General features: G+C 37.2%; 1 protein-coding gene and 1 non-coding gene across 11 annotated transcripts in view; one reads left to right on the top strand and one right to left on the bottom strand.

The window, feature by feature from the left end:
- Nucleotides 1–24862, top strand: part of FAM135A (family with sequence similarity 135 member A) — a 126169-nt gene that overhangs the window by 84506 nt on the left and 16801 nt on the right. For 5 of the 10 annotated variants that reach the window (XM_031676044.2, XM_072965481.1, XM_072965480.1 and 2 more), the window contains 6 exons: nt 15031–15104; nt 16418–16572; nt 16792–19150; nt 20610–20770; nt 22771–22862; nt 23341–23438. In XM_031676044.2, coding sequence (XP_031531904.1) covers nt 15031–15104; nt 16418–16572; nt 16792–19150; nt 20610–20770; nt 22771–22862; nt 23341–23438 — 2939 coding nt within the window. The remainder of the gene's footprint in view (nt 1–15030; nt 15105–16417; nt 16573–16791; nt 19151–20609; nt 20771–22770; nt 22863–23340; nt 23439–24862) is intronic. The other 5 variants (XM_031676051.2, XM_072965485.1, XM_031676048.2 and 2 more) reach the window with 3 other exon arrangements.
- Nucleotides 12441–12516, bottom strand: TRNAI-AAU (transfer RNA isoleucine (anticodon AAU)). The gene has a single exon. It is a non-coding gene; the product is annotated as a tRNA-Ile (tRNA).

Below are 24862 nucleotides of genomic sequence, written 5' to 3'. Positions count from 1 at the left end.
GACCTAGAGCTCCCTCTTCTCACCCCATTCCAGATACCAAGATAGGACCTATTTAACTCCTAAAGGAATCAAGGAGGGTTAATTAAGACACAATGAGGAAGTGCCCTAATGTTACTCAATCAGGGTAATAAGCCTTTCCCTGCCCTGTCCTGCCTTGTGTCACAAAAACTGTGGAAATGCTGGTGTGTTATGTCCTTTGACTTACATTTATGCCATTCAATAGGAACTTTGCTCATAAAGTGTATCAGTATTCTGAGAATACACTGATAAGCCTACAGTAACCAAGTAGTCCAAGGGTCACTCATTGTTTGTACAGGGACAGACGTGGCTGTAATAAAGTCTATGGGCTATCTCATAATGCATTCAGAAGCAGCACTGTTAAACTAAGTCACAGAAGTGGACTTATGATAGAGAATCTCTCCTTGTTGGGTGAAAGCTAATAGTGATGCAAAGAGCTGGAATAAAAAGAGGAAATGTAAATCTGTATTTGAACAGTTTAGTGAGTTAGTTCAGTATTGGTTCAAACATATTATTCAATAGTAAGATTCAGAAGGGGCAGATTTTCAGATTTTCGGAAAACTAAGTCATCCAGAATTGTTGAATTCTGTAGTCACGTGCCATGCACATTCACATTAAAGCATAGAAACTACTGCATGTGAATGGTTCCCAGCACCCCATACTAATTAAAAAGGTAAAGCGAGAGTGATATCAGCATATGATGTCCCTCACTTTTGTCCCGCCTACAACAACAAAACTTTGGCATCCATCCATGATGGATGTGACTTTGTGGGAACTGTGGAATCCAGCATCATCCACCAAGGGACCCAAGAGGGGTCTTCCCTCCCTGTGCACTGGGTGATCAGCAGACGGACCTCAGTCCTGGCTGTGGACCCTGTCGTGGCCCTTTAGCTGGCTACAGTCCTGGAGCCCCTGGAGAACACTGACTTCAGCAGTCACCCCCAGTAGAGATAGCTTTTGTGAAACTCCAGGTTTCCAGAAGAGAAATGAAATTCCAGCACTCCATTGGAATGAGAAGGTTTGGACATGTTGGAGTTCCAGCAAGGAGAACCATTTGTCTTTACTCACATCACTCCTCCCCCAGGGTGACACAGCTTACCCAGGAGAACCTTGCTTGGCCTGTGATTTTTTCTCCAGGGAAAGGGAGAGTGGATGGGTGAGCACCCAGCTTCCCAACTGTGCAGGATGCTGCGAAGAGACTCGTCTCTCTCCTACCCCACACAGAGTGCTAAATCAGGACTCTGTGGCTGCAGGGTGTGAAGTCACTGGGAAAGCAGCAGATGGGATTCTCGGAAGACAACACAGGGACGTGGATCCTGCTCACTGCTTTGAGGGCTCTATAAGAAATCTGCCCATCGGCACCTCCAGCATCCCACCTGCCTTACCCACACAACCCCTGACTGCAGCCAGCTCCCTGTGTGTACTCCTGAAGGCAGCAGCAAGAGCAAGCTTTGGCAGACCTCTGTCTGCAGGCCAGAGAGTGACCACAACTTGAGCTATAATACCACCTTTGAGAAACAAAAGATAGACAGTCAACACTCAGCTTGGTGTAGTGCAGGATGGAGAGAAGGAAATATAAGCTTGAGAATTCTGCCACCACAGGGAGCAAGAAATGTGGAACAGATGTGTCCATAGACGGTGACAGAAAGCCTCAGAGTCTCTGGCAGGGATGAAGGAAGGTATTTCTGTTCCAGAGACAGTAAATGCTGGAGGAGTTGATTGCTACTTCAGATGTGAAGATAGTAATACACAACTCCAGGGATCATAAAAAATCAAGGGAATGTGACATCACTAAAGGATCACACCGATCTTCCAGGAATCAGACCCCAAAACATGGAGCTCTATGATTTACCCCATGAAGAATTCAAAATAGCTGCTTTAAGGAAACTCAATGAGCTACAAGAAAACACAGGAAGACAATAAAATAAAATCAAGAAAGCTGTACACAGACAAAATGAGAAAACATGTAGCAAAGATACAGAAATCATAAAAAGAACCAAACAGAAGTTCTAGAGCTGAGTAGTTCAGTGAATGAAATAATAAATACAACAGGAACATTCAGCACTGGATGGGCCAAGCAGAGGAAAGAATGTGTCATAAGAAACAAGAACTTTGAAATTATCCAGTCAGAGGAAAACAAAATAAAAGAAATGAAAAAGAGTGGAGAAATCCTATCTGATCTACAGAATACCATCAAAAGAAACAATTTGTGAATTATTGGTGTTCTAGAAGGAGAAGAAGGGAAAGGGGCAAAAGCTTATTTAAAGAAATAATTACTGAGAACTTATCAAATCTAGGAAGAGACTTGGATATCCAAGTACATAAAGCTCATAGGTCACCAAACCAACTAAACATAAGGAGATTCTCTCTAAGACACATTATAATAAAATGTCAAAAATCGAAAACAAGAAATCTAAAAAGCAGCAAGGGAAAAGAAGATTGTAACCTGAAAGCAACCCCGCCTCCGCCATAAGACTGTGAGAGGTTTTTTACCTTATAGACCCCATGAGAGTGAGATAGTAAATTCAAAGTGCTGAAAGAAAAAACTGCCAACTAAAAACATTCTGTCTGGCAAAGTTATCCTTCAGAAATAAAGGAGAAATGGACTTTCTCTTGACAAACAAAAGCTGAGGTAATTCATCACCACTGGACCTGCCTTACAAGAGATGTGGAAAAGAATTCTGTAGCTGAAATGAAAGGGTGCTAATTAGGATATGAAAAAGTATGAAAATGTACAACATACCAGTAAAGATGAGTAGTCAAATTAAGAGGACTCAAATACGGTAAAATGGTGATATGTTAACCACTTAACCCAAGTGTAAAGGTTATAGAATAAGAATATTAAAAATAACTACAGCTGTAATACCTTGTTAATGGCTATACAGTATAAAACGTATCATGACATCAAAAACATTAAAAGGAAGAGTGGATTTTTGAATGAAATCAAAGTTATCATCATTATAAACTGAACTGTTGCGTCTACAAGGTGTATGATGTAAACCTTATGGTAATTATAAAGCCAAAATCTATTGTAGATTCACAAAAGATGTAGAGAAGGGAATCAGCATGTCACTACAGAAAAACCATCAGTGCACAAAGGAAGTCAGCAAGAGAAGCAGAAAGGAACAAGTAGACTACAAAACATTCAGAAAGCGATTACTAAGATTGCATTAGTAAATCCTTATGTTACCAGTAAACATTCTAAATGTAAATGGATTGAATTCTCCAATTACAAGTCATAGAGTGACTGGATGGATTTTTTTAAAAAAAGAAGAACCAAGTATATGCTGCCTACAAGAGACTTACTTCAGTTTTAAGAACACACATGGACTCAAAGTGAAGCGACGGAAAAAGATATTCGTGCAACTAGAAACCAGAAGAGAACAGGGAAAGCTATACTTATATCACACAAAATATATTTTAAGCCAGAATGGTAACAGGAGACAAAGAAGATCATTAGATAATGATAAAGGGTCAGTTCATCAAGGAGACCTGACAATGTTAACATGTATCTAACCAATAAGTATATTAAGCAAATGCTAACAGATCTGAAGGGAGAAATAGAAAGCAATGCAGTAGTAGTAGGAACTTCAGTACTCCACTTTCAACAGTGGATAGATCATCCATGCAGAAAATCAACAAGAAAACATTAGAGTTAACCCATACTTTAGACCAGATGGACCTAACAAACATATACAAAACATTCCATCCAACGCAGCAGAATACATGTTTTTTTCTCAGGTGCACACAGAATATTCTCCAGCATCGTTCACATGATGGGTAAAAAAACAAGTCTTAGCAAATTTAAGAAGATGATAGTCATACCAAGTATCTTTTCTGACCGTAATGGATGAAAGTAGAAATCAGTTAATATGTGGAAACCTGGAGAATTCACAAATATGTGGAAATTAAACAACACTCCTGAACAACCAATGGGTCAGAAATCTTAAATAAATAACCTTTCACCTCAAGGAACTAGAAAGATGGTAAAGCTAAAAGTTAGATGAGGGAAGGGAATAACAAAGATCAGAGTGAAACTAAATGAAAAGGGATACAGAAAAACAATAGAAAAATCAACAAAACTAAGAACCATTTTTTGGGAAAAGATTTTTAAAATTGACACACTTTTGCTAGGCTAAGGAAAAAGAGAACACACAAATAAGTAAAATTAGAAATGAAAAAGGAGGGATGGGAAGGGATAAATTGGAAGTTCGAGATTTGCAGATTACTGACTGGTATATATAAAATAGATAAACAAATTTGTACTGTACAGCACAGGAAAATATATTCAGTATCTTGTAGTAGCTTACAGTGAAAAAGAATGTGAAAATGAATATGTATATATACATGTATGACTGAAGCATTGTGATGTACACCAGAAACTGACAAAATAAAATAAAATAAAATGAATCTCACTACCTACATTTTACCCCCCAAAATAAATAAATAAATGAAAGAGAAGACATTACAACTGATAGCACAGAAATACAAAGGCACGTAAGAAATTACTATGAACAATTATACACCAGCAAGTGGTATAAGCCAGGAAATTTAGGTTTTCTAAAAATTTCCTAGAAACATACAACATGCACAGACTGAATCACGAAGAAACAAAAATTCTAAACAGACCAATAATGAATAAGGAGATTAAATCAGTAATCAAAAATTTTCCAACAAAAGAAGTCCAGGAAAAGTTGGCTACATTGGTGAATTCTACCAAACACTTCAAGAAGAATTAACTCCAGTCTTTCTCAAACTCTTCCAAGAAATTGAAAATAAAGGGGAACACTTTCAAACTCATTTTACGATGCCAGTATTACCCTGATATTGAAGCCAGATAAGGACACTACAAGAAAAGTAAACTACAGTCCAATATCCCTGGTGAATATGGATGCAAAACTTCCTAACAAAGTATTAGCAAACCAAATTCAGTAGCAGATAAAAAGAATCATACACTGTGATCATGTGGGATTCATCCCTAGAATGCAAGGGTGATTCAACATCTGCAGATGAATAAATGTGATACGCCACATTCGTAGAATAAAAGAGAAAAACTATGTGCTCATCTCAATAGATGCACAAAAAGCATTCAACAAAATGTAACATTCTTTCATGATAACTCAACAATTTGGATATAGAAGATACATATTTCAACATGATAAAGGCCATATATGACAGGCCCACAGCTAACATCATACTCAACATTGAAAGGTTGAAAGCTTTTCCTCTAATATGACCAAGACATGGTGCTCACTCTCACCACTCCTATTTAACATAGTACTAGACATCCTAGCAATTAGACAGGAAAAAGAAATAAAATACATCTAAATCAGAAAAAAAGAGGTAAAATTATCTCTGGTTCCAGATTTTATTATCTTATATATAAAAAATCCTAAAGACTCCACCAAAAAAACTGCTGTAATTAATCAATGAATTCAGTCAGATTGTTTGATACAAAATCAACATACAAAAATTAGTTGCATTCTGTACACTATCAAAGATATATGGGAAAAAGAAATAAAACAATCCCATTCACAATAGCATCAAAAACAATAAAATACTTAGGAATTAATTTAACCAGGGAGATGAAAGATCTGTACACTGAAAACTACAAGTCTTTGTGAAGTAAATTGAAGAAGTCACAAACAAATGGAAAAATATCCTATGTTCATGAATCAGAACTGATATTTTAAAATATTTATACTACCCAAAGTCATTTATAGATTCAGTGCAGTCCTATCAAAATTCTAATGGTATTTTTGACAGAAATAGAAAAGGCAATCCTAAAAAGTGTATGGAACCACAAAAGACCCCAAATAGCCAAAGCAACTCTGAGGAGGAAAAGCGAAGCTGGAAGCATCACACCTCACTTTAGACTCTACCACAAAGCTGTAGAAGTCAGAACAGTGTGGTACTGCCCTGAGAACAGGCACATAGACCAGTGGAACTGAGTCGAGAGCCCAGAAGTACATTCTCACATGTATATTCAACTAGTGTTTGACAAGGGAGCCAAAAATACACATTGAGAAAGGATAATCTCTTCAGTGAGAGGTGCTGGGAAAACTGAATAACCACATGCTGAAGAATGAAATTGGACCCTATCTTACACCACTCACAAAATTAATTCAGAATGGATTAAGAACTTAAACATAAGACCTGAAACTGCAAAACCTCTAAAGGAAAACGTAGGGGAAATGCTCCTTGATATTGGTCTTGGCGATGATATTTTGGATTTGACACCAGAAGCAAAGGCAAAAATAAGTCAGTGGGATGACGTCCAACTAAAAAGCTTCTGCACAGCAAAGAAGACCATCAATGAAATGAGAAGGCAAACTACCAAATGAAAAAAATATATATTTACAGATCATATATGTGATAAGGCATTAATATTTAAAATATATAAAGAACTCATACAACTCAATAACCAAAAAAAAAAAATCCAATTAAAAATGGGCAGAGGAACTGAATGAATATTTATGCAGACAAGACATACAAGTGGCCAGTAAGTACATGAAAGGTTGTACAACATCACTAATCATCAGGGAAATGCAAATCAAAACCACAGTGAGTTGTCATCTCACATCTGTTACAACGACTGTCATCAAAAAGTCAAGAGGTAACAAGTGTTGGTGAGGATATGGAGAAAAGGGGACCCTTGTGCACTGTGGATAGGAATGTAAGTTGGTGCAGCCACTATGATAAACAGTATAGAAGTTCCTTTAAAAATTAAAAATAGAACTACCGTATGACTCAGCAATCCTACCTCCGGGATTATATCCAAAGGAAATGAAAACAGAATCTTAGAGATAATTTACTCTCGCGTGTGTACTGCAGCAGCATTCACAATACCCAAAACATGAAAACAACCTTAACTGCCCATGAATTGTGTGTGTGTGTGTGTGTGTGTGTGTGTGTGTGTAGGAATGTTTATCAGCTGTTACAAGGACATCTTGCCATTTGTAACAACATGCAGGGACCCTGAGGACTTTATGTTAAGGGAAATAAGACAGAGAAGGACAATACAGTGTGGTATTAATTACACGCAGAATCTAAAAAGCCAAACTCATAGAAACAGAGAGTAGGATGGCAGTTTCCAGAGGTCAGAGTGTAGGGTGAAATGGAGAGATGTTGGTCAAAGAGTACAAACTTCCAAGTTATAAAAGAGGTGATCTGGGGGGATCTAATGTACAGCATGGTATTTGTAGTTAACAATACCATATATATACTTGAAAGTTTGTAAGAGAGGAGATCTTAAATTTTCTCACCACAAGAACTGATAATTATGTGGCGTGATATTGGTGTTAACTATTGCTAAGATGGTAATCAATTCTGCAGTGTGTAAGTGTATCAGATCACCACATTGTACGCCTTAAAGGTACACAAGGTTATATGTTAGTTGTCTCTCAGTATAGCTGGGGAGAAAGGTAAAGGGTACTTAATATCAAGTGAGAGATGCCTTTGTCGTTTCAAACTGGGAAATGGAATTATCAACTGAGATAACATAAAAAGCAAAACTAAATTGAAATTATAATGGATTTTATATGTATGAAGAACTGTGAAAGAATCTGAGATTTTACCCTACTTACAAGCTAATAAGTTAGCTTACCGTAGATTGATTCATGGATGCTGGCACACCATGTGAGATTCGAGACAAAGGACTGTGATTCTGAATCAAAGACAGAGGACTTTACTAGTCACAGCCATGGTAATAACCAGAGTATTATCATTGTCATTGGTTCCTTGAGCCCCAATTCTCACAGCCTAACATAAAGAAGACCAGGTTCACACCAGTAGATTGCATTACAGGAGGAAACCTCTGTGCTTAGAAATCCCAGTTTTTTTTCCTACTGATTTCTTTTTAATGCAATTTACTTAACAGTATAAATTTGTTTACTGAGGCTCTGTCTGTCATCTCTGGGAAATAAAATGTGTCTGTAGGTTTTTAAATAACAAAGACAACGTGGACTTCCACTTTTCTTCTTATTTACATTTTCACACTGCAGGTTAAACAGAGTAACAAATTGTATGCAAATTATTTGCCAGAGGCAGTTACCTTAGGTCATTTATAATTAGTATGTATTTGAAATCTCCAGAAAGCATGTTGTTTATAACTTGAGGCTAGTTTTTTGTTTGTTTTTGTTCTTGTTTTGTTTTTTTTTAATCATAGGCTTATAAAATTCTTTTTTAATTTTGTAATTTTTTTTATTTTATCGAGTTATAGTCAGTTTACAATATTGTGTCAATTTCCAGTGTAGAGCACAATTGTTCAGTCATACATGAATATACATATATTCATTTTCACATTCTTTTTCACCATGAGCTACCACAAGATCTTATATATATTTCCCTGTGCTATAGAGTATTAACTTGTTTATCTACTCTATATATGCCTGTCAGTATCTACCAATTTCGAACTCTTGGTCTGTCCCTTCCCACCTCCCTCCCCACTAGCAACCACAAGTTTGTGTTCTATGTCTGAGTCTGTTTCCATTTTATATTTAAGTTCATTTGTCTTTTTCTTTTTAGATTCCACATGAGTCATATCATATGGTATTTTTCTTCCTCTTTCTGGCTTACTGTACTTAGAATGACATTCTCCAGGGACATCCCATGTTGCTGCAAATGGCATTATGTTGTCATTTTTAAGGCTGAATAATATTCCATCATATAAATGTATCACATCTTCTTTATCCAGTCATCTGTTGATGGACATTTAGGCTGTTTCCATGACTTGGCTATTGTAAATAGTGCTGCTGTGAACATTGGGGTGCTGATGTCTTTTTGAATTCGGGTTCCTTCCCAAATATTTTATAATGGATGGTAAGCATGCCTGCTGTTTGCTCCAGAGGGAATCTTTATCTACCAAGGCTGTAAGCAGACCTACCCTTTGCACCAAAGGGAGCCCTATCTCTGTCTTCCCAGGCTGTTCTCAAAATAGTCTGGAACAAAGACAGTCCCCTTTTCTGCTCACAAGACTTGCATAAATTTAAGAGACCCTTGGAGAATTGTCTTTCAACAGCGTCTTATGGAGAACTCCTTTTCACAGCAGTTTATTCCCTCAACAATTTTAGTGATCTTAGTTACTAGTGCTTCCCACTGTAACATCGGAGATGCTGTATTTAATGTTTCTTATAGCTGGTGCCCGGAATTATATCATAAGCCCAGTGTTAAGATCAGTGTGTTTGGTTTACAGACTTGGGAAGCCAGGCTTTGTGCTTTGTGCTGACATTGCAGACCTGTATTCTGCCCCGAGCAAGCTTTTGTTAGGGCTGGTGGAGTCGGACAAAACAGCAGTTGATTTGGCATTCTTTCAGAGATGACTTGAATAAATCTTTAGTTCTGTCCTGCCAGTACCTCATGTTGCCAGATAAGATACAGAATGCCCAATTAAATCTGAATTTCAGGTAAACAAATTTTAGTGTAAGTATATCCTATGCAGTTTTTGGGAAATACTTACACTGAAAAAAAAACCTATTTGTATTTCAATGTCCTTTTGGTAGAGTTGCCAGATTTAGTAAATAAGAATACAGGCTACCTAGTTAAATTTGAATTTTAGGTAAATAGTGAGTAACTTTTCAATGTAAGGATATCTGATGCAATCCTAGCAAATAGGAGTTTGAAGCATCAAAGGAGGATTTAACTGTTTTATGTATTTTTGGATGGAGGAAGGATGTCTTATGGGGGTTCAGAAAACAGAATTCCTTGGGCAAGAAGAAAACTAATATTGAGCTTATTAATCTTATTGGAAACAGTATGTGGTAAACCTATGGCTTTACTCAATATGTGTTAATACTTTTGGTTCCAATCTAAAGCAAAGAAATCCGAGCTGACACGGTATTTCTGCTGTTCAGTTATTTAGTATCCTAGGATCTTGCTCATTTAAACTCTTCACATTAATGAACCTTTCCTTGGACTGTAAAATGAAAGTCTTTTACTTTGTAAGGCTTCATAAAATAATATTTTAAACTCTACAATGAGTAGAATTAGAGAAGTTTTACATTTTTTCACCGATCTCTGTACCTTCCTCTCAACTTTGGTATGAACCTAAAATTGCTCTGAAAAAAGTAGTTGTTAAAAATGTTTTCTAAAAACACTTCATTGAACATCCTCATTATGCAAGTTTCTGTGCCTTCTTTTTGCCTTCATTTGTTTTATTTAGAGTTGTGCCCATTTTTGCTCTCATTAGCTGTGCTCTTTTTTCTTTGACTAACTTCTCTCTCACCTTGTAACTGCCTATTTCTTTTCATTCAAGTTCCTAGTGACAGGTTTGTTACTAACCCTTTATTGAAGTTACAGTGATTTTCTCAGTATCAACCAAAGGATTCAGGTAAAAATTAGAAAGAGGGAAAGCTGTTTTCCCTTCGTAGTTGACTAGAATACATTCTTATGCTCTTGGAGAACTAAAGTTTAATATTCTTGGAAGGACCATGACAGTGTATTTATATATTTCTACTTAGCAAACATGTAGATACCAGTTATTGTCTGCCAAGGAGATCAGCTCTTCATCTCCCGGGTGGGTTTATGTCCACTCTACTATGGACAAGCTATGTGACTTTGGCCAAGTTATTTCACTTTTCTAACTTTAATATTTCTTTTGTGAAATAAGAATCATCAAGTACTTTCTTCATCAGACTGTTTTAGTGATTAAATTAGCTAACAGCTGTAAAACAGTTAGACGGTGCCTGGCAGACAATAACTGCTGTCTAATGTTTGCTAAGTAAAAATATACAATGGAATATTCAGTGATAAAAAGAAATGAAAAGACATGGCAAAACCTTGAAAGTATATTATTGCTAAGTGAAAGAAGGCAATCTTATGAGTTACCTACTATATGATTACAAGTCTATGACATTCTGAACAAAGAGAAACTATAGAGACAAAATGATCAGTGGTTCCTAGGGGCTCAGGGGAATTGGGGGAGTCAAATAGGTGGAACATAGGCGGTTTCTAGGGAAGTGAAACTGTTCTCTGTGGTGTTTTAACAGTGGGTACATGTCATTATACGTTTGTCAGAGCCACACAGTGTACGACACCAAGGGTGAACCTCAATGTAAACGGTGGACTTTAGTTAGTAAGGGGTCAGCGCTGGTTCATCAGTTACAGCAAAGGCATCGCAGAATACAAGATGCAAATAGTAACAGGAGGAACTTGGGGTCTCGGGTTGTATGGGAACTCCCTGTACTTTCTGAACAATTTTTCTCTAAACCTAAAACTTCTCAAAAAACCTAAGTCTATTAATTCTTTTCTAAAGAAAAGTACTTACCTGCTAATTTTAACACCTGCGTTATCTTCGAGTCTATTTCTAAAGCTAACTACGTTTATCTCTTGATTGTAAGCTACACTTCCCTGCTTCTTTGCACGCAGGGTGGATGTTCTTCAGTGCTTGAAACAGTTGCTCCATGTGTTTTGTCCAGTTTTGGAGTTGTTGTCAGTAGGGTAAATCCAATACCAATTTCTCTGTCATGGTCTAAGCAGAAGTTAAATCGTGGCTTTCAGCCTTAGCTATACATTACAATCCCCTGGAAAACTTTAAAAATTACCGGTACTGAATGAGGCCCAAGCATGGGGTAATCTTCCCAAAGTTCTCCAAGTGATAAAGGGTTAGGTATTTCTCTGAATAAGAGCGTCCTGCAAGGGAGAGTGGGAACTGAAATCTGGCCTGTTCTCCCTGGGGTCAAGGTGCATCTGCCTTTGGAAGGAGCTCCTTTTTGAAATTTGCACTTTAAAGCTTCCCTGTGGATCCACAGGACCCTTGATTCTAATGTGTATCCACTACCTTCCAGGAGTAAGGGCAGAGGGTCAGGAGTTCTTATTAGCTTTTACTGAGATTTTTAGATCATAAAATCTTCACCTGTGTCAATGCTTTTTAGGCTCTAGAAAAGGGAAACAGTTAGAGCTAGCTTGTATAGCCATCCTTTCACTTAAAGATTTCTTTACAGTGATGTGTTATTTATTTCAGAAAACATCATGAAGTTTGCATTTTTAAGCACTCATCACTACAACTGCTTGATCTTTCAGTACAACCATATTAATGAACTTTAATGTATTAAGCTATATTTTTCTGAATAAAATAGAAATACTTTCTAAGAACATATTGTTGATTTAATTTGCTATATATTTCCTCTCTTGCACAGTTTAGGTAGACTGCCATTATTAATGTAATTATTAACACAAAATAGATTACATCTTTTATGTTTATATATACATAAAACATACTCAGCATTCTCGGGAAGTAAGTTCACCCGAACGTGAATTTTGTTACTATCCAATATGTGCTTTTTAAAGGGTAAATTTTTTCCTAAAATTGTTTTCAATCTTCTTAAATAGAAACTTTCCAGTGTGCTTCACGGTTCCCTACCATCTGAAGTAGAGTGTACAGAACCTAATTTAGCCCTCATGTTTATTTCTGCATTTATTTTTAGTGAAGGTACTGGGGATTGAACCCAGGACCTTGTGCATGCTAATTAAGCATGTGCTCTACCACTGAGCTATACCCTCCCCCGCCCAAGTTATATTAATTTTTAATTTCTTTTGTCTGCTTTTTATGGGAATGCTCTAGGGGTTTTTTTAAGGGAGGGGCCTTTTTCTTTCAGCAGCAAGTTCTCATTTCTAAACCTTGTATACTGTGGATACTCTATAATTCTCCTTTCCCTGCTTTAATGTGCTGTGGATTGAGAAACCAAGTAACTTAAACCAGTTAGAATTGTCTCTAAGAGTAAGCATAAATCAGCTACATATAAAAGAGGGTGTCAGGATATCCTACTATGAGAATAATGTGAGAACTTAAAGAACATTCGTTCAGGAAACATTTGTGAGGTACCTGCCTTCTTCAAAGCAATATAGAAAATATATCACGTATTTAGACCCCGCTCTAAAGATTAGAATCTAACCTGGATCAACATGTATAAAATTATTATAGTAAATACTACATTATAATATATGATTAATTACTAAGTTATAATAAATATAATATTGCATTAATAATAAATGCTGCTTATTAAATTATTGCAACAAATATTGTTCAGCAATTTAAACAACATATTAAGATGAACACAGATGATGGAACAGTTAACTCTGCAGAGCATTAGTAAACACCCATTTTGAATGCTCAGAGGGTTTTTTTTTTAACCTAGCTGAATTTTGAATAGTTGGTATTGTCAAATAAGTTGACTCTTTAAAATGAGGGTACATACTCAAAACTCATTTTCTGGATATATATACCAAAGTATTAATACAGATTACTCTGATCCTTAGTCTGAATTTGTAAATTTAACTTATGTTTGTGTACATCTTTTGCCCAGAATTTAGCCATGCTACCATCAGGTGGCAGTGATACCTTAGATACAGCCACGTAAGACAGTTAATAGCCTTATTCACTACACATCGCAGTGGCACCAGAATCGTGGCAAGAGAAAATTTAGAAAGGGAACTTGGTCTGGGTGTAAAGAGGAAGGACTCTGGTAGCAGGGCGTCTTCTTGCGGAAGGGAAGAGAGAAGTGGTTAGAACACGAGATTTGACATTTCTTAAGTCTTTATTTGTCCCATGTTTATCACGTGCTAACTATGTTATCTTGGCCAAGTAAGTAACCTCTTTGTGCCTGTTTCCTCACTTATTAAATGAAGATATAGCCACTTCTGAGGGTTTTTATAGGTTTAAATCAGAATGAAAGTAAAGTGCTTAGCACAGAGCCTGGTAGGCAGGATGCTGTCGAGAGATAATAGTTCGTATAGCAGGAGCAAGGAGGACCGGGAGAGAAGGCTTAGCAGCGAGCGGGTCTGGCCGGCCCTGCTGCAGCTGCAGGGCTCCACATGACGTCAGGCTGCCTTTCTCACCACATTACAGCCCTCAGGGAAAACATCTCACACACAGAAATTTTCCTCATCTCTCCCTTAGAGGGAGGAAGAAGAGGCAATCGGGCAGCATTTAGAAGTAAAGACCCGAGCGGCATCCTTCTCACCAATTCCTCACACCTTCCTCTCCCCTCCTCCCTCGCCACTCGTTCCTCTGCAGACCCAGTCTCCTCAGCCCAGGGAGACAAGCTTAGGAAATCAGAAATTCAGCTGGCTATAGCTTGATGACAGATTGAACAGTTCTCCAGTTCATTGTGCATTTAAAACCAAAGAACCCTAAATCACATTTCCCTTTTAAAAAAATCTTAGAAGGAGTATAATTTCCTTCTCCTCCTTGTACCCTCCAAACAAAATATCTTTGCCACCACCTTATAAGTGGCTTCATGTTGCTTTAATAGCTGACAGTGCATAATTAGAAATGAAAGGGGCAAAATACAAATGTGATGGAAGAAATAATCAACTAGATTTGACCAGTATTTACCAGCTACTTGCTTCTGTAACAAACCAAGATATATGTTGTGAGAGGTAGCAGAGATCATTCAAAATATAGTTTCTACTCTAAAGAACATTACACGTTAGAAGAGGAGACAATTCACATATACAGTTATTTCAAGAAAAAATGTGGTGAATGCTACAATGGTAATTACAGTAACTTATATTTATATACATTTTCCAGATATAAAACTGGTATCGAATTTATTACCTTGTTTATTCTTCACAATAGCCTCAAATGTAGAGTAAGTATTAAGTGTAATTTGAAAATGAGTCATTGAGGCTCAGAGGTGAAATGCCTAAATTCAGGATACCGGCCCGTCAATTCAGCTGCTGGGTCCTGGAGTGCCGGGCCGCCACACAGTTGGGCCAGCTCATCCTGCAGTTCTCCCACGTGCTAGGCACTGCCAGACAAACAGAATCCTTATCTTTGGAGGATAAACCGTGGATCTGCCATGGAAAACTTAATTTCTTCCTCTACGTTCTGTTAGTTCTCCTAACTCATGTGGTCCCACAATTCAGCGCTTCAGCAACCCTGAGGAGGGAGATAACTTCTCAAGGGGGTGGTTATGGAAGGCCTAATGGAGGGGATTCTTTTCCTACCATCCAGCTCCTGATTGACTTTCTAAATGTGCCACGACATTCACACTCCCTTTTGGGATTTTTCAGGTACGCAGATTTTCTGAGGCGTTCTTTTGTTTTGAACACCCAAGAGAAGCTGCCATTGCATACCAGGAACTTCAGTGAGTAGCATCCATCCAAAATTTAGATGATTTTATTTCCCTTTACATGAGGTGTCATCTCAGTATTTATCAGTGACAGAATGTACAGTATTTACAGTAAAAGAAATTAGGAGAATTTGCAGCTCAGAAATCTCCTGTTGAATCAGTTTGGGTTTGGTCTTATGAACCCTGGCTCCAGCCTTCCAGTTGGCCATCTTGTATCTTTATTTTCACGGGTCGGAATCTCTTCCATTTATCGTTATGTATTACAGAGTTTTGCAAGTAGTCTAACTAGGACTACCTCCTGTTACACAGAAGATTCGCAATCCAAATGTCCGAAGTAGATGCCTTCCATTTTTCCTACTGAGTATATTTAGATCTGGTTTTTTCTTTTTCTTTTTTTTTTTTTTTTTTTTGGCTTAAAAAGATACTTGGAAGACATTATGCTGAGTGAAAGCAGTCAGACATAAAAGAGTAAATATATGATTCTATGTATATGAAGTTCTGGAACTGGTAAAACTAAGGTGAAAAAAATTAGAACAGTGGCTGTCTTGGTGTCGACTTGGGCTGGGAGCCTGACTGAAAAGTCCTGAGGGTACTCTCTGAATAGATGGAAGTGTTCTGCATCATGTGTCCATTCGTCAGAATCACACAGCTAAGATTTGTATATTTCAGTGCATGTGAATTATACCTCAAGAGAAAGCCATAAATAGAGCCTGAGCGTAGGTAGTAAATGGAGGTATAGATAAAACAAGATGCGGGAAAAAAGTTAATTCTTGAAACTGAGTGATGGGGTTTATTATGCTATTCTGTTTACTTTTATTTGTTTGAAATTTTCCATAAGAAAAGATTTTTCTCAAAAACCGTTTTGTATTAGAAAGTTATACACCTTGTTTTAAATAGCTGTTAATTGTGTTCCTCACTATGTGTTAAGTACGGCAGTGGAACACTTTTTTTTTCAATATTGTCATCAAGTCTCTAGTAGGCATTTGAGCTCTTGGTCTTTCTCCTAAATGCCATTCTCAGCTAATTAGGAAGTCCAGACATTAAGCATCGATAACTCAGTTTGAAATAACATTAAAAAGTATAGAAGAATATGGTAGAAATTAACTAATTTACCAATAAACCATAATTTTATAAGTTAAAAATTTACTGTCAGTGAACCATAGTTTTCATTTTACCAGTTTTTGTCTCTGGCCAAGGAGCTCTTTCATAGGAGGTTATATCCTGAGGAGGGGGCACAGGGCTGGTGAGGGGGCGGGAGTGGGCAGACCGTAAGGTGGAACTGGGTGTCATTTTCTGAATTACAGTCTGACTGAAGAACTATTTTTCAGTGCTCAGAGTCATCTACAGATGTGCACCGCTATCAAAAACACTTCCTTCTGCAGTTCTCTTCCACCCCTACCTATTGAATGTAGTGAATTAGATGGAGACCTCAATTCATTACCTATAATCTTTGAAGATAGGTATTTAGATTCAGTTGTTGAAGGTAAGTGTAATCTAACTAAAATATGTAAGCTGTGTGTGTCATTTTCAGTATATTCTACCTAATAGACCTAAAACCATTCCCTGATGTGGGGCCATTTTCCCTCTCCAGTTTTACGTATTTTCGAAGATATTGGAAAGTTATAGTCAGAAAAAGTAGTCTTAATCATATGAGTTCTCACACCTTGTTTTAAACCTGAATTTCTTTTTCTTTGGATAAAAGACTTAGATGCACCCTGGATGGGAATTCAGAGTCTTCAGAGATCAGATTCCAGTAGAACGGATAAATGTGAGACTGAAGAAAGCTCTGTAGCTGGACTTTCTAGCCCAGAGCTGAAAGTCAGACCTGCTGGTGCCTCCAGTTGTTGGTATACAGAAGGTGAAAAGCAGCTAACAAAACCTCTAAAAGGAAAGAATGAAGAATCAAATAAATCCAAGGTTAAGGTTACTAAGCTCATGAAAACAATGAAACCTGAAAACACAAAAAAATTAATAAAACAGAACTCTAAGGATTCTGTGGTTTTGGTAGGCTACAAATGTTTGAAAAGTCCAGCGTCAGATGATCTCTTTAACTGCTTTGAAGGCAATCCTTCACATAGTCAGAAGGAAGGTCTGGATCCCACGATACGTGGATATAATTTTGACCTAAAGACCTACATCAGACAGACAAGTCAAAAGGAAGCTAGCTGTTTGCCAACTAATACAGAGAGAACTGAACAAAAGTCTCCAGATGTTGAAAATATGCAGCCAGACCTGTTTGACCCTTTGAACTCTGGCAGCCTAAATCTTTGTGCAAATTTGTCCATTTCAGGTAAACTTGATATCTCCCAGGACGATAGTGAAATTGCACAAGTGGAACGCACTGTGGCGTCCGGAAGTTCATCAGACGATTACCATAACCATCAGATAGCCCCGACCTCAGGAGTCAGAACTATTGAAGTAAAGCCCTGCACTAAAGATCCTTTCAGTGGAGAGAAGATAACCGTTAAAATAGGACCTTGGACAGAGCTTCAACAAGATGAAATATTTGTGGATAATTTAAAACTACCCAACTTTGAGTCCTTAGAATCTAATGGTAAATCTAAATCTGTAGAAATAACACTTGAAAGGGAAGCTTTGCAGGAACCAAAGTGTCATTCTGTTGGAGAATCATTAGCTAAGTTAAGAAGTAATGAGCCTGCTTCTTCTACAAAAGAATATCATGTTGTAGTGAGTGGAGATGCCATTAAGTTACCAGATATTAATGCCACGTGTGCCTCATCTCGATTCTCAGATTCAGGTGTTGAAAGTGAACCAAGTTCTTTTGCGACACATCCAAACCCTGATGTAGTCTTTGAAACTGTACAAGGGCAAGGTCTTTACAGTAATGAAAGATTATTTCCTCAGCTTTTGATGAAACCTGATTATAATGTAAAGTTTTCATTAGGAAGTCATTGTACTGAAAGCACGAGTGCTTTTAGTGAGATCCAGTCGTCTTTAACATCCATAAACTCTCTTCCTTCTGATGATGAACTGTCACCTGATGAGAATCCTAAGAAACCTGTTGTACCTGAATGCCACCTAAGCGATAGCAAAACTGTATTAAATCTAGAAACAGTTGATTTGCCAAAATGTGACGATAGTAGAAAGTCAAGTATTATTTTGCAACAGCAGAGTGTCATATTTTCAGGACATTTGGACAGTGAAACTATAGCAATCCATTCCTTAAATTCAAGCACTAAAGACCCTTTACAATTTGTTTTTTCAGATGAAGATACTTCCAGTGATGTGAAAATTAGTTGCAGCTCCAAACCTAACTTGGACACTTTGTGTAAAGACCCCCAGAGTCCTGATAAATCTAATAACTCTGCAGGGACTGCAATTACATTAAATTCAGAACTGGTCTGGTTAGGTGCCCCTTGTGTGGTTTCAGGTTCCATTTCTACCAGTACAGAAGTCAGTGAAGATAGAACTGTGAAAAGAAAAAATAGTGATGCGTTAAATCTCGAACAGATCTATTCAGAAGGGCCTCCAGTTAAAAATGAAACTCACTTGGGTACAGATGACTGCTTTTCAGCCAGTCCTGATATGGTAAAACAAGGGCTTGTGGAAAACTATTTTGGCTGTCAAAGCAGTACAGGTATTTCTGACACATGTGCTGTTAGCTACAGCAATTCAGTTAGCCCTCAGAGGGAAATTTCTGAAAAAGAAATCAGGAGCCTTCAGCGGAAACAGGGTAAAGAGGAGGAGGACGAGCAGGATCAACAAATGGTGGAGAATGGGTATTACGAAGAGGCGGATTATTCAGCGCTGGGTGGAACAGTAGATGCTCACTGTGCAGACAGAGATGCACTAGAAGAAGAGAGACTTATAAAAGCTGAAAAAATGAACAGTGACTACCTGAGGGAAGGTATGAGCATGCCTGCCGTCTGCACTTCTGGCTGTCTGTCCTTCCCCTCTGCACCACGGGAGTCTCCTTGTAGTGTTAAGTCTTCTTCCAAAAGCAAATGTGATGCCATCACAAAGCAGCCAAGCAGCGCCTCTCACAACTTCACATCGTCAGCTTCCTGGTATGAAAATTCACCAAAACCTCAAATACAAGCGTAAGTAGCGGAAGCCCAGCAGCGTGTGCTACTGAATGTAGAGGGAGAGAGAACGTGTGTCTGTTTCTCTGGTAACGTGTGTATTTCATATTCTCTGGTTCCTGTGATACAGAAAGTGCTTCTTTGATTCACTGTCTGATGTGGAGAAGTAAACTCAGTATCTTCTCTGACAAAGACCTGCAGTTCCCTGTATGATCGGCCTGCTCTACAGGCTAGACATTCCTGATACAGATTTCCCCTTGGTAATTTTACGTTAGAAGTGTGGAATAATTGAGATTAAGACCTTTTTTTCCCATTAATATCTCATTCCCACCCCCATTAAGTTAGGTTTTATAAATACATCTAGCAAAGATTAGATAATTGCCAGAGGCTTCCTAAGCCTGCCAGACTCAGATTGCCTCAGCTAAGTCAGTGGTTCCAGAATTGAGATTTCATGGACCAGTTTTTAAAAAAAAGTCCAGAAAAATGTGAAGATGGCATAGGTTTACTAGCATGACACTAGCTTTCAAAATATTCTACTGTCTGACTCCAGACGGCATTATAACCCCAGGAGAGAAATGTCTAGGCACTTGTGCTGTAGATTTTTAAATTCCCGGATTACTCTGATGGATGCACGTAAGATGTGTGTTGCTCTCAGCTGGTGCACCCAGGGAGGGGGAGCCGCCTGTCGAAGAGCTGTGGTTGCTGTGCTGGAAAGCTGAAGGTTACAGCACCCTCTGGGCACCTCACATTCCTTCTGAGTCATTCATGAAAACAGTGGTCTGAGTGTCTTCCCCCAGTATATCCTGCTCGGTTTAGTGTTCATCAGCTTCTTTGAGTTTTACTTTATCAGTCCAAATGATTTAATGTTAAAATCGTTAATTTTTGACATTCTCAATCCCCAAGTTGATTAGATTTGTCACTCACTCTCAGTGAGTGTGTGCCACAAGTTCTGTTTAGTCATACCCCCCCTCTTAGTTCTGACCCTCCTTATTGGTATTTTTAGAGAAAAATACAAATAACCTAAACTACTAAATACTGTACCCACCATTTTCACTGGTACACTGTGCAGAATGGCTCCTTCTTTTCCATTTATGTAAGATTAAAAAGGAGCAGAGAGGGTAGGATTTGATTAGGGGATCAGCATCAGATTCTCCCAGCTTTTCTGTGCACACAACATAAAATTCTGTAGAGTATAACCCCACTCTTAATGTTTTCTTAGTGGGTTTCAAGTTTAAAAGAGTAGTGATATCAGGTTTTAAATATTCATTGTTTTTTATCAGAACATGTGCTAATAATAGTAAAGAAAATCACTCTCTGATTTCCTAATCATTTAGGTGATCCCACATATTTTCATTATTTTAAAACCAGATATCTCTGGGTTTCCTCTTCTGCAATTCTCCAAATTCAGATTGTCTCTTTGGTTTTAAAAACTGAATCTAATGTTTAGTAAAGATACTTTTACAATATTTTGCTTCAGCTTCCTTCAGGCAAGAGAAGAACTGAAGCAACTTAAACTCCCTGGGTTCATGTACAGTGAGGTTCCTCTGCTGGCATCCTCAGTCCCGTATTTCAGCATGGAAGAGGAGGACAGGTCTGAAGATGGAGTGCATCTCGTTGTCTGCGTGCATGGTCTAGATGGTACGTCACATCTGTTGATATAACCCATAGCAACCCAATGTTTTCTTTTCCTAAGAGATCTCATTTTAGTTTTATTTCATCTTTGACCTGAAAAACGATTTCTAAACTGCTAAAATTAATTAAATCTTAAATACATTCTGAAGCAGAGATATGTTAAATTTTGCTACGTGTAATATTAAGTTTGTTTTTTAACTAAATTTTCCATGGAATTGACATCCATGTGCCAACATTTTGTTTATTTTAGCTTTGGATTTCTCTGTCCTCTCTCTTACTGTTATTTTTATCAGCTGTCACTCATGGCAATCATTTTGTCTCCCTTTGATAGTCTTTCTGGTTCCCTGTTAGCTTGATGCTTTAAACCTTATGGACAAGAAAAGTCAATTCCAAAAGAGTTAAAGATTCACTGATTAATTAGAGTGTAATTTCAATTCTTAATACCTGGCTTTCTGCTATGCTTTTATGACAACTATTTCGGTTACTCAACAGACTATTTTTATTGCTTAAGAGCTGTGTTAGAAGATGCCAAATATCTCTAGACTACCAGAGTATTACTGTATTCTAATGAGATTCTGTAGTAACAAGTTGACAAAATATTTTATAGATTATCAAAATACTAAACACAGGTCTGAGCTAGTAAATTCTCATGAAATTGGAGATTTTTATTTAAAAAACACCCTGAGTCTCAAGAAATAAAATACCTCTACTACTAATCTCTTTCCCTCCACTAAAAATTTTCAAAGAATTATTCTCCAAGAAAGACTTCTTAGCCCAGTAAAATCTCTGACAAATTCCTCTTTGAAATTTTCAAGAAACACATAATCCCCATGTGTGTAAATTAGCCCAGAATAATAGGAAAAGAGATCGAATGTAGCCTATTTTATTCCATGAAGTTAACCCAACCTTGTCATTAAATCTGAAAAAGATGGAACACCCACACTCAAAAAAAAAAATATGTTGAACCAATCCAACATAAATATACTTAATAAAACTCTAGTAATATTGCAGAAAATAAATTTAAAAAATAGAATGTCCCCCCAAACCCTCTAGCAAGTCAGTATATTCAAGTAACTGCAACAAATAGGATTTAATTCCCAGAATGCAAGGATAGATGAATATAATAAAATTTATTAATAAAATATGCTACATCAGCAAATCAAGTATGAAGTGTTGGTAAAATTCAGTATCCATTCCCAGTTATGACAACTAAGCACCAAATTTTAAGCCTTAAAAGTAGCTCTAGTCTTGTTCACTAATGTGATTAAATGTATATATTTCTAGTTCATGGGAAAAATACTTAGTAGTGAAACACTACAGGTATTTCTTTTAAAATCAGGAATAAAACAGTCAATTCTGTCTATGCACAACATTGCTAAAAGATGTAAATATTGGAAGGGTAAAGTAAAAATTCAGCAATTGATGACACATTTGTATTCCTAAGTAAGCCAAAGAAATTAACTGAAAAGCCACTAAACTAATTTTTTAAAATAATAACTATTTATATATATGTATTATATCTGTTACGAATATTTTGTACTCATAGATATCTTTTAAGTTAGTAACTAAAATAAACTCCCTTGGGTTATTTAAATGGATTTTTATTTCTATTCATCTGTACTAGTAACGCCAAAGGAAAGTCAACAGGTTAAATCTAAATCTGAAATGCATTCGGGGTTGGTTAAATGATCATCTAGAGAAGCGACGATAAAGAGTGTTCAGCCAGGCACTCACGGCTGCTGCGGCCCAGTCACCAGGCTGGGTGCTGACAGTTAATACATCATTAGGCGGGAAAGTGAGAGCATCGTTGTGACCCAGACCTCCGGCTGATGGAAATCAGCTTTGAAATAAAAACTGAGAGCTCTATATCAGAGTGCCCCCTCAATTCAGAACTGGCTCGGGCCCTGCTCTGGCTTCAGGAACCGTAAAACCAGATGAGGATGCACGTGGTGCCTTTTGCTTTATCTCATCCTTTAAACATAATTTTCATTTCCTTCATTTTCTAGGTAACAGTGCAGATCTCCGATTAGTAAAAACTTATATTGAACTTGGACTGCCTGGGGGAAGAATTGATTTTCTTATGTCTGAGCGAAATCAGGTACAATATGGCAGTATTTTCATTAGAAGCACACATTTTTATACTAGTCTCTACCTAAATATTTGCTTACTACAAAATGCCTGTAGGAGTAGAAATAATTTTTCTGATTTCTGTGACATTTAACATTCATGCATATCCTAAGGAAACAGAAATGATTTATAGTTCAATTTATGAGCTCTTTATATGCACAGAATTTCTAGAATTACACATTTCTATGTGAATATTTTATTAATTAAACCATGTAAATAACCTGATGTTCAATGCTGATAGTGGGTGAAATGAAGTGTCATTAAGAACACTGAACAATTTTTTTCCTAGAAATTAACTGTTTGCTCATGTTAATATCATGAATATTACTTCACTAACTTCTCTAAAAAACTCTGGTCTTTAACTGTATTTTCAATACCTGAATTAAAAACAATTTTTCATGTAATTATACATACTCAGTATATAATGTATCTATTTTGCTTTTATTTAGAATGATACCTTTGCTGATTTTGATAGCATGACTGATCGTCTTCTGGATGAGATAATACAATATATTCAGATATATAGTCTAACGGTCTCAAAAATAAGGTAATTTCTATAATATTATGTAATTTACCTATACATCTCTATGGATGATAGAAAAATTACACAGAATTTCTAGTAATTTTGTTGTCCTATTCTGAAATACAGGAGAGCACAACTCAGATTAATTTAAAGTGAGAACAAAAAGGTGAAAGATTTTAGGGAAAGACAATATATGATTCTGTTTATATGAATTGCCCAAAATTGGCAAATCTACAGAGACAGAAGTAGATCAGTGATTGCTCAGGGCTGAGAAAGATGGGAGTGGGGTGGAGGGGTGATAACTTGTGGTGGTGGCTGCACTACTCTGTAAATACACTAAAAACCATTCAATTGTACACTTTAAATGGATAAGTTGTATATGTGAATGATATCTCAATAAAGGTGTTACCAAAAAAGAAAGGTTATAGGGAAATGGATATATATAAACAAATGAAACAGCAAAAATACTTCCAGTTTCATGACTGTACTTCATTAGTCAGTTTTCCTTAAGCAAGAGTTGATCAAACCAATATATGTTTCAGTATTTAATCAGATATTGCAAATAGACATGGGAAAGAAAAGCATTTGTTTCCTTCTCATTCAGTAAGGATTAAAGAAAAAGTCAAAGCTAATCTTCTTGCCTCAAAATTCTTTTTAGAATAAACTGGTTCCTTTCATACCCAGCTAGGTCAGAGGAAGAAGCTGGCTCTTTATCCTGCAGGCTTTATTTAGAGTTTGTCTCTGGTTTGAAGTATGGAGTAGGGATGAAGAGGAGAGAGTCAGTTTTTTATTTGAAGTCATTTTTTAAAAGCAGATTTTTGTTAAAATACGGTGAGAGATGCAAGTATGTTGAGGGGAAGAGAGATTGTTTTCTTGTTCTAATTATTCTCTTCATTTATGGACTTTAATCTGTTTACTAAACTTTCTGTAGTCATCTTACGTTCCTTTCATTAATTATTTTATGGTGAGAAAATGATGTGTTGTTTCCATTGTGTCATTCATCCGCAAAAGTATGCCCTCTCTTAGATGAGATGGTCAGTTATAATCAACCTTACCCAAAAGCTTCATCTGGCAGAATGAGGACTGTTGGTTACCCTCAGAACTCTTCCCTCCCAGCTTTGGGAACTTCACCTTGGGAGGGAGTTTGTCAGCCTCTCAGTCCTCACATCTGTCAGCCACGTTCAGACAGCTCTCCAGCTCTCCTCTTTCACTTAGTGTCCCCAGGGATTCGGATACTGTCTGTTGTGAAATCATGTGAGCAAAAAGGCTCTTTTGGTTCCAACTATTCCTTGAAGATGAAATGCCTTTTAGCTGTTCTTTTGGTATAATCTGAGACTTGTAATAGGAAAGTGCACGTATTTTCTCCTGTGCCTTGAAAGTACTTAGTCAAAGAACTCTCCCACTTTGGAGTGTGGACCAGAGAACAGTGAAATGGGTATAGAGTGAAC

The sequence above is a fragment of the Vicugna pacos genome, chromosome 8 (assembly GCF_048564905.1).
Source record: "Vicugna pacos chromosome 8, VicPac4, whole genome shotgun sequence".
Lineage (NCBI taxonomy): Eukaryota > Metazoa > Chordata > Mammalia > Artiodactyla > Camelidae > Vicugna > Vicugna pacos.
The sequence above is the reverse complement of the archived record's forward strand: the minus strand, read 5'-3'. Positions and strand labels throughout refer to the sequence as shown.